Source organism: Leptinotarsa decemlineata, unplaced genomic scaffold (genome assembly GCF_025532065.1).
Source record: "Leptinotarsa decemlineata unplaced genomic scaffold, Ldec_3_MD MMD2_tig00001019_RagTag_RagTag, whole genome shotgun sequence".
NCBI lineage: Eukaryota > Metazoa > Arthropoda > Insecta > Coleoptera > Chrysomelidae > Leptinotarsa > Leptinotarsa decemlineata.
Window position 1 is genome coordinate 3624872 of NW_027412557.1, and position 15700 is coordinate 3640571.

Below are 15700 nucleotides of genomic sequence, written 5' to 3' on the forward strand. Positions count from 1 at the left end.
TTTGATTTGTTTATCATATACTCTGTTTTTTAAATTGTATTTTACATTTTTTCTTCTAGATAAGTAACAGAGTGTGGTGGATTTCATTCGAATCATATAATTTTTGAAAATGAGAACTATCGATGTGGCAGTGTTTGTCAGTGCCTTCAGCTCTCATAGTGGTGTTGGAAATTGGTCTATTTTTTATCAATAAGTACTGAATGGTAATGGAACTTGGAGAGATACAAACCGCAAACATAAAATGAAGACATTATGGATTTTATGTAATTGTTACCTGAAGGAATTGAGTTGTCATCAACATCCGTTGTATAATCTGCGTTTATGGAAACAACATGCTTATACAATTCTCCGGCTCCTTTATTGTGTCCAGCCAAATTAAAGTACGAATGATTGGTTAAATTGACGAAAGTGGGTTTTGTGGAAGTGGCTGTAAAATCCACCAAGAACTCGTTCATGTTCGTTAGTTCAAACGAAACATTAACCAGCACGTCCCCCGGGTATCCCTCTTCATTATCTCTGGAAAGGTAGCTTAGGACCACCTTGGTGCCATTCACATAATGATCCCAGTTTACTTTATCGAAACCTCTCAAGCCTCCGTGAAGTTGATGCAATCCCAAGTTTGCTGTAACGTTGTAAGTTGTACCATCGATTTCTATTCTGGCGTAGCCGACTCGGTTTGCCACGCGTCCAACAGTGGCGCCGAAGTAAGGGTTCAGACGATTCAAATATCCTAAAATATTGATAACATAAATAACAATGACTTGTAACTCTTGTATTTTTTTTCTCAAGTATTTCAATATATTTGTCGCGGTAATTTCTAAATAATCACGAAATAATTCCACAACAATTTTCGTAAAAACGGTAATCATCCGAAATAGTATACATAGATCAGATCCAACTCAAGTTGGAGTCTACTTCATCTCCATGAAGTTTCCTAATTCATCCAATAAATCCAATAGGGATCTACTAGGCCCAACTATGTGGAACGTTCTATATTTCCACATAATGACTGCTTAGAAACGAATGATGATGAAGTAATGAACTATTTACATCCAGCTACCTTGACAGGAAAATGAAGCAGTTGTTTCAATAACGAATGGAAAAAGGAAGTCCATCCACTTCGAGATTTAATTTCGTTGAATACTTTACCATTTGGGAAATCATGCAAAACATTACTCACGATTATAGAAGATAAGTATAGGCAGCTACGTTAAGAAATTTGGTTTACGAAAAAAATCCTATAGAGCTTTTAATACTGAAGTAGAAAAAAAATATGCCAAGAAAGGACCAAAGTAAAACATCACTGAATTCAATTCTAATGTCGATGATAATTAAACCCTTAGCTAACTTCATTTTAATATCCTTCACTTTTCACTCGTTTGTGACTGAAGCATGATCAACAAAACAACTCATTTTGAATTGTTTATGAGAGTTCTATTCATTTCTTGACTTCATTCATATATTTGATTATACATTTTGAATCGCAATTGAGTGGCATTTGAGATTTATGAACGATATTATTTTCTAAAATGGCATTCAAACTGACTAATATTCACTAGTGTTTATCGCCTGAAATTATTTTCAATTTTCTTTACCTTCCATATCATTGAATCCCATGACAATATCATCCACGTGGCCATTTTTACCAGGAATCTTGATTGAAGTGATTGTAGCTCCGTATGTGATGACTTGGACAGTTACACTATTTGAATTTCTCCAAGTGAATCTCCTGACGGAGCTGCTTTGCCCAGTGGTTTTATCAGTGAATAAACCGAAGAAGTCCTCTTCGAATTCCACTTGATCTTTTTGGAAATATTTAGTTGAATCTCCTGACGCCATTTTCCTAGTAACAAAACATGTGGTGAAGAATCGAGTTGAAAATAATTAAAGAACTAACTTATAGAAAGTAGTAGGATCAGACGGACAAAAAAAAACACTAGCCACACACCAAACCTACAACTCTGTTCAACGCGTTTTACCAACCAAGTGGACGTCATCAAAAGATGATTCAGGTCAGTTTAAATCATCTCCTAATGAGCCAACTGAATTGGTAAAACGTATGTTGGAAAGAGCATTGCTGCAGTTGAATTGTTTCATTTTTTATAAATGTCTCAATATTTTGAGAGGAAAAAATTGATTCATTCGATGATCTTTACTACAATTCTATTGTTTCAATCTCCAATAAGTTTGTGATGGAATTTGCCGAAACTTGATGAAAATCCATTACGTTTTCAAGTAACACGTGTTTCACTATACAATAACTTCCTCAGGCGCGTTCATACCATCTAAATTCTATCTAAGTATTGCTAAAAAAAAAACAATAATTTGAATTTCATGACCTTCTACCTACTCAATAAATTAGGTATAAATCAATTAGAAATTTGAACATTTCAAAAGAATTTTACCAACTCATTAAATGGACATGTAATGAACTAATTACCGATGTCTGTATTAAAAAACTGATTTAATGTAGGGGAAGAGTTCATTTCTATTTGGTCATTCAATAAATTTTCCGAACTTTTAAATGTAAAAACGGATTTTGAAATATTCAGAAAAATATTCTAATTTTGTGTAGTCATCAAGTTTTGAATACTTTTTTCATTCATTTCACTAGATTTGCTATCTAATGAAAATTGTGTTATGGTAGTTTATGTCATGAATGTTTCCTGAAATCCGATATAAGATTGGGTTGATGAAAATTGTAAGACCTAATTAAATATCGATTAAATAAATTAGATATTCCGTCCAATAGAGACGGAAACCTTCTCAGGAGATGGGAAAAAAAAGATTTTTCGATTTCTACTTTTTCATTATTGAACAAAAATGTGAGAAACTTGAAAAAATAGAAGAAACAAAATGATTGCAATAGCAACTTTTCACAAAGATGCGAAGATGAACATTTTTGGATAATAATTAAAAACGGTTATGAAAGTCAGGTTTCAATTTTGAAAGTGGAAATCATTAGTAAAATCATTTAATTCTATTAGTTATGGGAAGCAGACCCTATTGTAAAAATAATTATTAGAATATCTCACCGTTCAACAAACTTCTTCAAAAGCTGAGTTCAAACTGACGATAACTGAAAGATGTTGTTTTTCGAACAATATATCTAACCACAAAATCACGAAAAATTAATCAGTGTTCAGCAAATAACGTATTTACACGTTATTGAATTTGGGGCATCTAGGTATTTCAATAAATATAAACATGTTTGTGTTTACATTTTCAATTCTCAAATTTAGTTCATGATTAATGAATTCACATACAGGTTTTACCACAAAAACGAGATAAATTTACGTTCGTAATCAACATATGGAACATAACTGAAATACTCTTCAGTGCGGTTTGTTTCATTAGACTAAAAGTAAAACTATATATATCTTCCATACTATCTAATAGTCACAAGTTATAATCCAGTTCAAACCATAATTGCTTTTATCAAACTGTAAACAATAAATAGTGAATATGTGCACAAAGAAAGAATTTCATTGGTCCGTCTATATTCGTATTGTCGTACCTACTAGCTGTCAATTTACATTGTAAATACAGATATGCAAGCAATATTCACGATTCAAGATAACTACAACCTTGAAAACTGTGACGTATTTATTCTAATTTTTGCTTGGAGTGGGGCATGCGCGACAAGAGGTAGATAAATTTTGCTTGAAATATTGAAGACTGCTACCTGCAAACTTTGACTACTGAAAATTAGTTGGTTTGTCAGAAACAAAAAGTTTTCAAAGTCTAAGACTTTTTTAAGGTATTATTATGGAAGCCCAACGGTTAAAATCACATAATAAAATATAATATATGTTAGTTGCTTCTAATGCAATTGAATTGTGCAATACCAAAATTGTCAGTTTCCTTCAAAATAATCGGTACATATTATTAATTAAAATACTGCGTCGTGTCTGTCTCTCTGCCTGATCGCGATAAACAAAAAAACCAGCTAGCGGATTTTTATACGGTTTTCACAAACGGACATAGTGATTCGGTAGTGTTACCCATGTCAGTGTAATCTGGCCCTATGAGATATAATCAAATAATTCAATACATAAATATTTGCAATTTTTGTATGTCTACAAGGATCTTTCAAAGATAGCGTAGGTACTATATCGATTTTCATATTCAAAGTAATGGTTACATGCTTGCTAAATAAATACGTTGAGTCGTTAAGCATTTTATGCACATTAAATTTGCGGTTTCCGTCATATAATTCAAATTATTGTCTTTGGAGCTATCGCAAAATTCAACTTATGGCGCGAAAAAATAAATTCAAGCGTTGTCGTTAGGTATATCAAAATCAATAATTTTGAACATACTAACTTGAGTAAATTGAAAATATGACAGAATAATTGTAGTCAAATGGTGTCGCTACTAAAGAATTAACGTAATGCAAAAATTAAATTGAATCACATATACTGAAAATCATGGAAAACTTGCCGTATATATTGGTAACAAACCTATATAATTATTTTTATTAGTGACCTTCGCCATTCAACTATACCGTATACTGTTTGAATATATTTTTTTCTATTTGTTTTTAATTTGACGTTAAAAGTTCAAAAATATGAAAGTTTAAAAATAATGAAAGTTCAATTTTGAATTATTAACACTTCAACGTATAGGTATGTTTACAGTAAATCTATTATTTTAATTATAATTGGTGTTGGCAATATGGTACGTGATTCATTCCGTGATATGCACACAAGGCGGGTATTCTCTAAATCACTATTAACTAAGTAGTTTCAGTCATCACCTAATGATGGTAACATAGTTAGCGAAACGCGTGTCGAGACACAGCATTCTGGTTCTGGTGAGAGAAAAGTGTTTTCAAAATGTTGCCAACTATGTACCAATTTGATGCAACTTCTTGAAATCAGTTCAGGTGTGAACGTTATTATTATCCTGCTTATTGAATTATAAATTTGAAAACTGTAAATTTATTAGGTTATTAATAAATTTAGGCGTTACTTCATGGACGCACAGTATACTTTTTAGTCCTGAACTGTGAAGTATTTTGATAATTCTTAAGATACTTTTCAATTTCTTTCGTATCCCCTCAAGTGTTACCCAATTTATTTTTTGTATAAATCCTTTTTATTACTTGTACAAATCATTTCCACTGAACAGACTGAGTTGATCTCCAGGTAATCAGAAAAAAATTAAAGTCAGAGCTAAAGGTAATCAATAGGTAGGAACTCAGGTAGGGTTTTTTCAATGATAATAATAATAATATGCTTCATGATCGTTAGATATAATCTTGTAGACAAAGCTTGGTTAGTAAATACTTAAAAAATGCAATACACACCAAATGAAATTGGAATAAAAATGCTGCATGGGTACAAACTATGTTGAAATGGAGGATATAAATGATATGTATATATAAAAGAGTAAAAATCGAGTTTATAAAAGAGTAGACATAAAAAGTAACAACTTAGGATCTCCTCAATAAGTAAAGATAAAAAATATGTGTCAGTAAAATCAGTTAAAAGTTATCGTTAAAATATTCATCCAAAGTATAATAGGGTCTATCAGATAGAAATTGTTTGACTAACTTCCTGAATGTAAAGTCATTTATATTCGCAGATCTTATGTCCATAGGCAAATGATTGTACATTTTTCCACCGTTGTAAAATATGGAGTATCTGGTGATGTTTTTAGTTGGCACAGTGATTTTCAGAGTGTGTCTGCTGTTTCAAGTGTTATAATGGGAAGAGGATGCAGCGAAATTTAATATATGTTTATTTATTAAACACACAGATTCCAGTGCTATATCCAACTGGATGTATTTCATAATATATTCAACAATTTCACAACCATTTGACTGGGAGTTTTTAACACATTTGTGATTACTCATTAATACTCAAACTATCAAAGGAAATAATGTGTCATCGAAATGTCTTATCGAATTCCTATTTACAGCCATCATTTTCCTCCATCGACAATGATGCCAGTTCACACAATGTTACTATCTCTCGATGTTCTAATCTTATACTTATGGATTGTTACTTTAATCATTATTGCCCTTTTTATAGTATTAGGTACCAAGAAAGCCTTTCCGTGAGACAAAAATAATATTTGACGTGACTATTTCATGAATGTACGTATTGTCATTTTTATTTTCATTCATCCTTAACAAGCATCTACGATGTTTTCTCATGAGAGTATTTTGTATATTTGTGATGATGCCATTTTCAACAGTCTTCTTTAGATTGATGGACCTCCTTGAAAGCAGTACTACTGATATCGAATGTAAAACCTGAAACACTTAAGGAATCTACGCTCCTTATACGTCAAAATCGTTCAGACTAGAACTTCATTAATCTAATAAGAAATCTACAGCGAACCATCAATCAGTGGGAAGTTCAGGTTCTGTTTCATTCGGTATTTATCAGACACGTACTATCAACATATCTCATTGGTTATTCATCAAAGATCTTTGTTGTCAGTCTCGATTCATTCTAAATCGTTATATGTAAATCATAGATATTCCATTTTAAATCAGTACAACGATAATCCATCACTGCTTATGTTTTCTCGCATTTCGCTAGTTACGTTAGAAAAACTATTTCATACGGTGTTGATAGAAAGGTATTGATATGAATGTCGTCGAGTTGTTTTTTGTTCGTTATCATAAAAAACATGTTTATGCCTTTTCAATAGATTGAATACTCTCAAGAATGTTTGTTATAATTGAGATAAATTGCTCCCACATAAGTATGTTCAAAATATCAATAACGTGCCCCACGTTATTTCTGTACCTGTTTTTCTTCCTGCTTTTCTTCCTGCTTTTTTTTGTCTTCGTCAAGGGTTCCTGTTTTCCTTTATTTTCTTTCTGGATCTTATTTGGTGATCCATTACTGGTCCAGCTTGTCGTGCCCCACAGGGTGATCTATCTTGGTGGTGCTACAGGGTGATCCATCTCCGCCGTACTACAGGGTAGCCTAACACCATATACCGGGTGGCCCAAAAGGAGCACGCAAGTTATAATTGATTTAATTGAATATTTGTGATATACTGAGATATTTGAATAATTGTTGCCCTTATGTTTATTGATACCTGTTGATATAGTGTTTGTTTATCGTTTATTGATTAAGAGTTTGTTATTGATACCTGATTGACATAGATATTTGTGAAACGGAAATTGAGGTATATTCTTCCTTTCACGATTGCTGATTGACACCGATGCGCCTACGCCTGAGCTCACGCGACGCAAACGAGTTTGTCTTACCATCCGATACTAGTATTTACGATTTCACCTACTCAATTTTCGTGGTAGTTTTACTCGACGTATTGTAGTTTTTTTTTTGAGCGTCGTTACTACCGTAATTTATGGCTGATTGAATTCGTGGTTAGATACACCGCGCTCTTGTATGGACATTTGAACATCGCGTAGTAGTGTGAATATTGCATTGTTGTCTTAGAAGCGTTGTTGGTTAATCCATGTAAGTTAGGATTACTGAATAAATCATATTGGGGATTTTTATCTTTTATTTCCAATATTAATTGGTAAGTTATTGATATTGTGAGTTACTTAGGGTATCTGGAGGATTAAATTTACCTGGCGCCCATTAAGATCTATTTGAAATTTGCTAAGTTGTTTAACCCACTCCCGTCTCCACTGTTTAGCTTAGCCGCGGATACCCATCTGTCTTATTTGTTACCGACAGATGATTTAGTCCCCTCTTGTGGTTTGTGAGGTGACACGAATTCAATCAGCCATAAATTACGGTAGTAACGACGCTCAAAAAAAAAACTACAATACGTCGAGTAAAACTACCACGAAAATTGAGTAGGTGAAATCGTAAATACTAGTATCGGATGGTAAGACAAACTCGTTTGCGTCGCGTGAGCTCAGGCGTAGGCGCATCGGTGTCAATCAGCAATCGTGAAAGGAAGAATATACCTCAATTTCCGTTTCACAAATATCTATGTCAATCAGGTATCAATAACAAACTCTTAATCAATAAACGATAAACAAACACTATATCAACAGGTATCAATAAACATAAGGGCAACAATTATTCAAATATCTCAGTATATCACAAATATTCAATTAAATCAATTATAACTTGCGTGCTCCTTTTGGGCCACCCGGTATATGGTGTTAGGCTACCCTGTAGTATGGCGGAGATGGATCACCCTGTAGCACCGGAGATGGATCACCCTGTAGCACCACCAAGATAGATCACCCTGTAGGGCACGACAAGCTGGACCAGTAATGGATCACCAAATAAGATCCAGAAAGAAAATAAAGGAAAACAGGAACCCTTGACGAAGACAAAAAAAAGCAGGAAGAAAAGCAGGAAGAAAAAAAGCAGGAAGAAAAACAGGAAGAAAAACAGGAAGAAAAACAGGAAGAAAAACAGGAAGAAAAACAGGAAGAAAAACAGGAAGAAAAACAGGAAGAAAAACAGGAAGAAAAACAGGAAGAAAAACAGGAAGAAAAACAGGAAGAAAATTCTCAATCAGAATCAGATGAAACAAGGTGAGATTCAACCCCCATTCAATAGGACTATTGAATAGTAAATTTTCAATGTTACCAGCTGCTTAATTGAGAGACTTTCATTGATGATATCATTTCCCAATTTTTTTCAAAGTTGGTTATTCTCTAGACTTGAAAGTATAAGTAGTAAATAATGCAAGCAAGCTGGTACTTCTAATAATTTATACAATTTATTTTACCAATAATCATATCAGGTTTATCAATTTTCTCAAAGAAAACAAATTGATAAAGTCGAAAGAATATAATCAACAATCAGAATATTGGGAATAAAATAGTGGCTTTTCTAATGGCTACGAAAGCAATAACAGCGGTGGAAAAAATTTCTCCAAGGATATAAGAAGCATCGAATCCGGTTGACATATGTTGATGACACTTTCAAAGTACGGAACCATGGGAGCCGTATTTGAATTACGAATCCATCCATCACCAATTGATAGTCCATTCAGTCTCTGCAACAAGAAGATGATTCTCGACAAGGAGCCGCATTAAGAAATAATACTCCAAAGAAATGGAATGATAGATAATGAAGATGAGAAGAGTATAAATGAATCTGAGTACAACACTTGTACCAGTTTTAGATCCAGGCCCACCATCGTGTGCGTATGAATTTATCGGATACCAATTGAATGTGGCAATTTCATGTTGGCAAGCACAAGAAGAACACATAATATGGAGAAACCACAAAATCGTAAATAGTGTTGTACATCATTAAATATTTGAAGAAGGTGCGCCTGGTCAGTGTGAGGATCCGAAAAGTATGGAAACCTTCAAGCAAGCGAGAAAACGGACTTCGGTGCACAAATCCAGAAAACCACACGACTCGAAGAGAAGAGAAGGTACTCCCTGTCGACTTATAAATAGTTGTAAAGGATATAACCGAAGTTTTGCACATTTTATAGTAACTAATTTTATGAATAAAATTAAAAATTATACTGTACTCCCAACTCCCCATGTCTTCTTTCTTGAATCATCGGCAGTAGTTTGTATGTGGGAGTTGGGAGTACAGTATCATTTTTGATTTTATTCATAAAATAAGTTTGAGGTGTACTGAGTTAAAACTCAAAACGATGAGCAGCCACAGTCCGTCGCGTATTTCTGATATGTACCGGTTTTGGTGGAATCAAATGTGCCAAGTCACTCGAACACCTCCGGTGAAAGTATCTATAAAAGAGAGACAAATTTTCAATCTTTGATGTTACAGACTATCAAGGTTGCAAGTGATGTTCGAGTCTCCAGTCAGGCGGATGGCTCTTTCCTGGATGGAATCCAGCAGCTTCAGGGTATGCTTAGGGGCGGAGCTGATTATACTGATAAGTTTCGATTAAGATATCGAGATTTCTGAATATCATGTATAAATTGTTGGTAATCAAGGTGGAGTTTGTATTGAATGATTATTGTTATATTTCAGTGAGTGAGGTTATGTGAATCAGTGAATTATGGCAATTCCTTTTTCAGTTCAGTATCTTGTTAATTGCATTGATGACGGTTATTTGATTCACATATTCATTTGAGTTGTCCCAATAAAGTTAGTCATCATCATAATATCAAATTGATAAACCTGTGAAAGTTTCAATATTTAGTCACAATCATATTTGAATATTTGAATACACTGGTTTATTTCGATAAAGACACTGGCATTGAAATAATGCATAACTATTATAGGCCCTGAGAATCACGTATGATTCAAGAATGACACCTAGATACTGATTTTATGGGTATCAGTCTAGCCTCCAACTTTTTCATAGTTTTATCGCTTCTAAGGAAATAATATTTTATATTCGTGAATTGAGTATTTTGTCGACTCCATGATTTTATTGTTTTTCATTCTGTTTGAAAAGAACTCACTGTTTCATCAGCTAAAAGCATAGAGTTCCAATTTTCTCTAAACTCACAAAACTATTTCACTTCTCCTTTTCGTTATTTCAACCATTTTCAATTTTTCTCTGCCATTTCAATGCCTAAAAATGGTTCCGAAGCTAATAAACTTCATCAAAAAACTATTTTATTTAATTTTCACCAAACGTCATACCCAATTCATTCACCGGATCCTGGAGATGCCTAATAGAAACAGAGAAATAACAAACCATAGAAATCGTACTGACCATTCATTTCTGTAATTTGTTTCAAACGGTTACTCACTTACAGCCCGAATTATGTGCCCCTAACCATAATTCGCTAACTTCTTTTCTGTTGAAGGACGCACATAATTCAAGAATGTTAGTCTAGAATTATTGAATCCCTGTATTGCTTACAACTGGAAATGATCCAGGAAAATAATAAAGTTTCTTTCATTAGTTCGGACTTCCATTGTCTAATATGATAAATTGATTTGAAATCCCTGAAAGAATATGTAAAAAAAATAAAAAGATTAGCTGAAAAATATCAATTATATTATAAGCCAAAAAACTGAAATTACAATGAAATAAAATACAAGAAACAAACAGTTATCACCCGAAGACGATTGTGGATACTAACAATCGAAACGTCGTGAAGTAACTCGGTTTGGAATCTTTGAATTTTTAAATTTTCATTTCTTTTTAATAATTTTTGAATTTTCAGCTCGTGTTAAAAGTTCAATTTTTTTTCGTTTGTTGCTTGTATGTTATTTCATTGTAATTTCAGTTTTTTGGCTTAATATAATTGTTATTTTTCAGCTAATCTCTTCAATTTTTTCACAGATTTTTTCAGGGATTTCAAATCAATTTATCATATTAGACAATGGAAGTCCGAACTAATGAAATGCACCACGAAACATCGTCAACCACTTTCAAACAAATAAAGCTCCTAATGCCATTTTCCAGTGGAATATATTATAGTGTTATCAAAATGTATAAATGAATGTACAGATGTTCAGATGAACTTTTGAAAAAATAGAAGGCGAATAATTTTTTCATTATTAGAAGGACTCTCAGATAAAGAAGGAAATTTATAGCATTTTACCTCTTTGAAGGAAATATTTTATATTTGTAAATTGAGTCTTTTGCCGACTCCATAGATTTTCTTGTTTTCCAGTTTCTTTGAGAATAACTTACTGTTTCATCAGATGGAAGCATCGAATCCCACTTTGTTCTAACTTTACAATACCATGCCATTCTCTGTTTCGAAACGTTATGAAATATTAACCGTTATTTCAACCACTCAATATCTAAAAATGGTTCCGGAGCTAATAAACTTCATCAATAAACTATTCAAATGGATTTATACAATACATCATACCTGATTCATTATATAAAACAACGTTAAAAATAATTTGGATCCCTTTTCGGTAAATTCATTTCCATTCAAAAGTGACTTAGAGTATTCATTATTTTTTCATATTGAAACCGTAAGTAGAATTTATCTTTGCCCCTTGTATAAATTGTTATAATTCATGGTTTTGTTTTCGTTGTTGATATGCGATATGCTATCCTTCCAATGAAACAATAAAAAAAGCTCTACGGTTTTACTAAACATCCGTTGCAACTGATTGATTGTGAAGCAGCGCGAGTAAATATTTGTTATTCATTTTATATATCGATGGAACAAAATTGATATTAACAAACAGACAATAAAAGGTGTGTTTATATTTTCATAAAAACGATGACCTAGTTTCTTCAAACGAGCGACATATTTTTAAAATTCATCTATTCTAATGCTGAACTATCTGTGATATACGATTCCGAGAAATTTCAACAAAATCGTGGTGATAATCCATCCAATCGGTAGTATAACGACATTAGTTTTCAAGGATGGAACCAATCTGATATAGATACAACAGAACATTAGAATATCAGTTTTTAATATGGCATTATCAAAGAGAATGAAGTCTCAAAAATAATTGAACGCTACTCTGTTGCTGAAAATGCACTAAGGTCAGATTACCTCCTAATTGGATCTGTTTCGAGTTTAACATGAGTCAGATGTTTGCCAGCTCAGAAGTAACTCATATGTATAAAGAATAATAACTGTTTCTTATATGTTAATATCGAGGTTTTCTGTTTGTGTCATTTTAAACGCAGATTATTCATTTGTTTTGTTAGTAAATAAAAAAAGTTACTTCTAAACAAGACCTCATCGAGTAGTCTCTAATATAAGAAAAGATTGATAATGAAATATTATACAGCATCAGATTCTATTTTGATTACTGCTACTCATATTTCTACAGAATCAATGACTTTATCAGGTAGTAGTAATGATGTGCAGGACCTGCAAAGGTGACCAAATCATGTATATGAAGCATACTTTGGGAGGATAAAAAAATGAACGCTGTGATAAGTTTTCTACCTGAAAATAAAGATAAAGTGATTTGTGTATGATTTGATGATCACAAAAAAGTTGTTTATGTACTTTTTTGCTTCTTTTCTTTTAATTTGTACCTGAAAAAAAAAACAGATTTTCTCAATTTCCATTTGAAAATACAGAGTCAAACAAGATTTTTTTCTGAAATCTAGGTTTCCTGTCATACAGAGTATTTTTTTTTCTGTACAATAAATGAAAACATTTGCTTGTTTCTATCTAACAAAGTGCAATTCAAATAAGAATGAAATAGATGTAGAATCTATATGAATCCTTCATAATATCAAATTTTTTTTTATTTTAGGTGCTAACTTTAAAATTTACGGTTACTCTACCAAACGAATAGAGCGAATTTATCTTTCTCTCCCATTTAAGCTAATTGATGTATCTTTAACTAAGTGGACAGGTAACGATTACAGATGAGAGTTTACACAAAATTTTTCACGTGATTCATTTAAGAATCATTTTAAGAATAGTGTTTGTTTTTTCGAAATGTCCATTGATCATTCGATGGTGATTGCTGTACGATAATCTAAGCGTTGATGATTTCGAATAATTCAACTGTACAAAATGAATTAAGAGACGTGACGAAGTATTTATTGATTTATCTTTCATGTAGTTTTTACGAAAGAGTTTTGTTAACGACTAGTTCATGTAGGTATTCTATTAATTTTCATTAAATATGAAAACCGTGAATGCGGCTCGGTTAAATTTCACCATGAATATTTATAGCACATCATATAAAATGTGTTACATGAGCGATTAAAATTGATTTTGAGTTGCTAGTGACTTGTGACAGTAATACCTATAATATTGTACTTCTTTTTTTTTCGTAAAAAGCGAATTACTTTTGGATTATGTTGATACACTAAGCGATTCATATTCGAAAAGCATTCAAAAGTTCAGGCGGTCCTCGATTGAAAACCAAATATGAATTACCAAGAAAAGTATTTAATAAAAATAACTGCGTTAACACAAGCGAGACATATGACACAATTGAAACTGCTACTGTAGTTGTCGATTGATTGGTCAAACCACCAATACTGACATTGAAACTTGGCAAATAGACTTGGGTGTCACACCAATAGGTGGTAATTCACTTATCGAGGAACAAATACAAATCAAAACAACAAGACCTAACATTCAATATACTACACAATACAATACACACTCCTCAAAATAATGAACAAAGGATATTACCTGTTGTAACCCAAATACAGGCAAATTTAAAGAGAGATCCGGATGAAAGGAGAGGACAAATACTTGCACTAAAGCGTTCTAACCGTATGAAAGAACAAACAAGAAGATAAAACGTTCAGTTTGAGTAGAGCCATGAAGATGACAACTGTATCGAAAGCGCTCGTATGTAATAAGTTATTAAAGCTTCAAATCCTTTTTGTAAACATTTGTTAATATCAAAATACTGAAAATGAAAAAAAATTAGTTGCATCAAACAAAAAATATGTATATATATATATATATATATATATATATATATATATATATATATATATATATATATATATATATAAATACTTCAGCAGTAACTCGTCTTGATAATGCCATCTGAGATGATGGCGAAACGTCGACTAACGAATAGTACCCAACGGATGAACACCCGGAAGAACAACACATCATATATATATATATATATATATATATATATATATATATATATATATATACATATATATATACATATATAAACAAAAAATCAGAAATACAAAATTTAAGTCAAATTTACAATTATATTTTAACTTCTGATAAATAAAATTGAACAAATAATTTCAATATCATATTACTAATAATTTTTCACTCACTGTATGTGTTAATATTATAATAATCACATTTTCTCTGGTGCTGTAACAAAATTTTCAACGTCAAATTTTGCATTTGACTTTTCGTTTTATGTTTGGATTTATATGCCTTTTTTTATATTTTATACTAACTTTGGTGAGTTTTTGTAACATATCTATTGCTGTATAATGTTCACATGATCTTTATTTTGTAGATATTATAGATAAAGGAGAAAAATTTACTTTCCGAAAGCTTGAATAACAAAAAATAGTGTTTCCATAGCCGGCAGATATTGACTGAAATACCCAAATCAAAAATAATTTATAGTTATATAATAACCAGTCAACTAAATTTGACCTTTCAATATATATATATATATATATATATATATATATATATATATATATATATATATATATATATATATATATATGAGCTGGTCATCCTGTTGTCTGTCTCTTTATACGGTTAGAGCATCTTAACTCAGGTATTACAGGTACTTTAGGTAAATTTGCCTGTATTTGTTCTGCATCAGGTACTCTTCTTCGTGTTAGATCTTCTCTAGGAATGTGTATGGTTTTGTTTAATATATTGAATGTGAGATCTTGTTGTGTTTTGATTTGTACTTGTTCCTCGATAAGTGATTTGAGACTGTTGAATTTATGGATGTTCAAGTTTTCCCAAATGGCCATGCGGTTTCCCTTGTTGATTTGTTTTATTAGTTTTATGTTCTCTGGTGGGGGGAAATTATGTTTGTTTTGTATGGCGTGTGTTGCAAGGTTTGATTTATATACTGTTGGATTTATGTATGCCTTTTTGTGCTCATTGTAACTTTGGATCAGTTTTTTCTTGGTTTGGCCGATATAGAATTTGTTGCAGTCCGAGCATTGTATACTGTATATCCCGTTTTGGTTTTTGTGTTCTTCTTTTTCATGGTTGTTTATTTTTTGTGTTATCTTCGTGTTCGACTTGTATGTGATGTTGATGTTCAGTGGTTTGAAGATGTTTGTTAGTTTCTTGGTTTGGTGTCCTACGTACGTGAATGCTGTCCATCGTTGTGTTGTTTTGTCTGTTGGGATAGCTTGATCCTTGGTCTGTATTCTTCGTTTGATTCTGTTT

The 15700-nt window shown here is 32.1% G+C and overlaps 2 protein-coding genes across 4 annotated transcripts in view; one reads left to right on the forward strand and one right to left on the reverse strand.

Moving 5' to 3' along the window:
• Positions 1 to 15700, forward strand: part of fng (fringe) — a 199343-nt gene that overhangs the window by 97112 nt on the left and 86531 nt on the right. The window lies entirely within an intron of this gene.
• The window catches only part of LOC111504165 (galactose mutarotase), a 135848-nt gene that overhangs the window by 5532 nt on the left and 114616 nt on the right, over positions 1 to 15700 (reverse strand). Inside the window, exons 1-3 of one of the 2 annotated variants that reach the window (XM_023158665.2) lie at positions 3036 to 3363; positions 1596 to 1843; positions 275 to 730 (exon numbers count right to left, since the gene is read on the reverse strand). In XM_023158665.2, coding sequence (XP_023014433.2) covers positions 275 to 730; positions 1596 to 1839 — 700 coding nt within the window. In that variant the 5' untranslated portion in view covers positions 1840 to 1843; positions 3036 to 3363. Of the gene's footprint in view, positions 1 to 274; positions 731 to 1595; positions 1844 to 3035; positions 3364 to 15700 lie in introns of those variants that run through there. The other variant, XM_074175351.1, reaches the window with a different exon arrangement.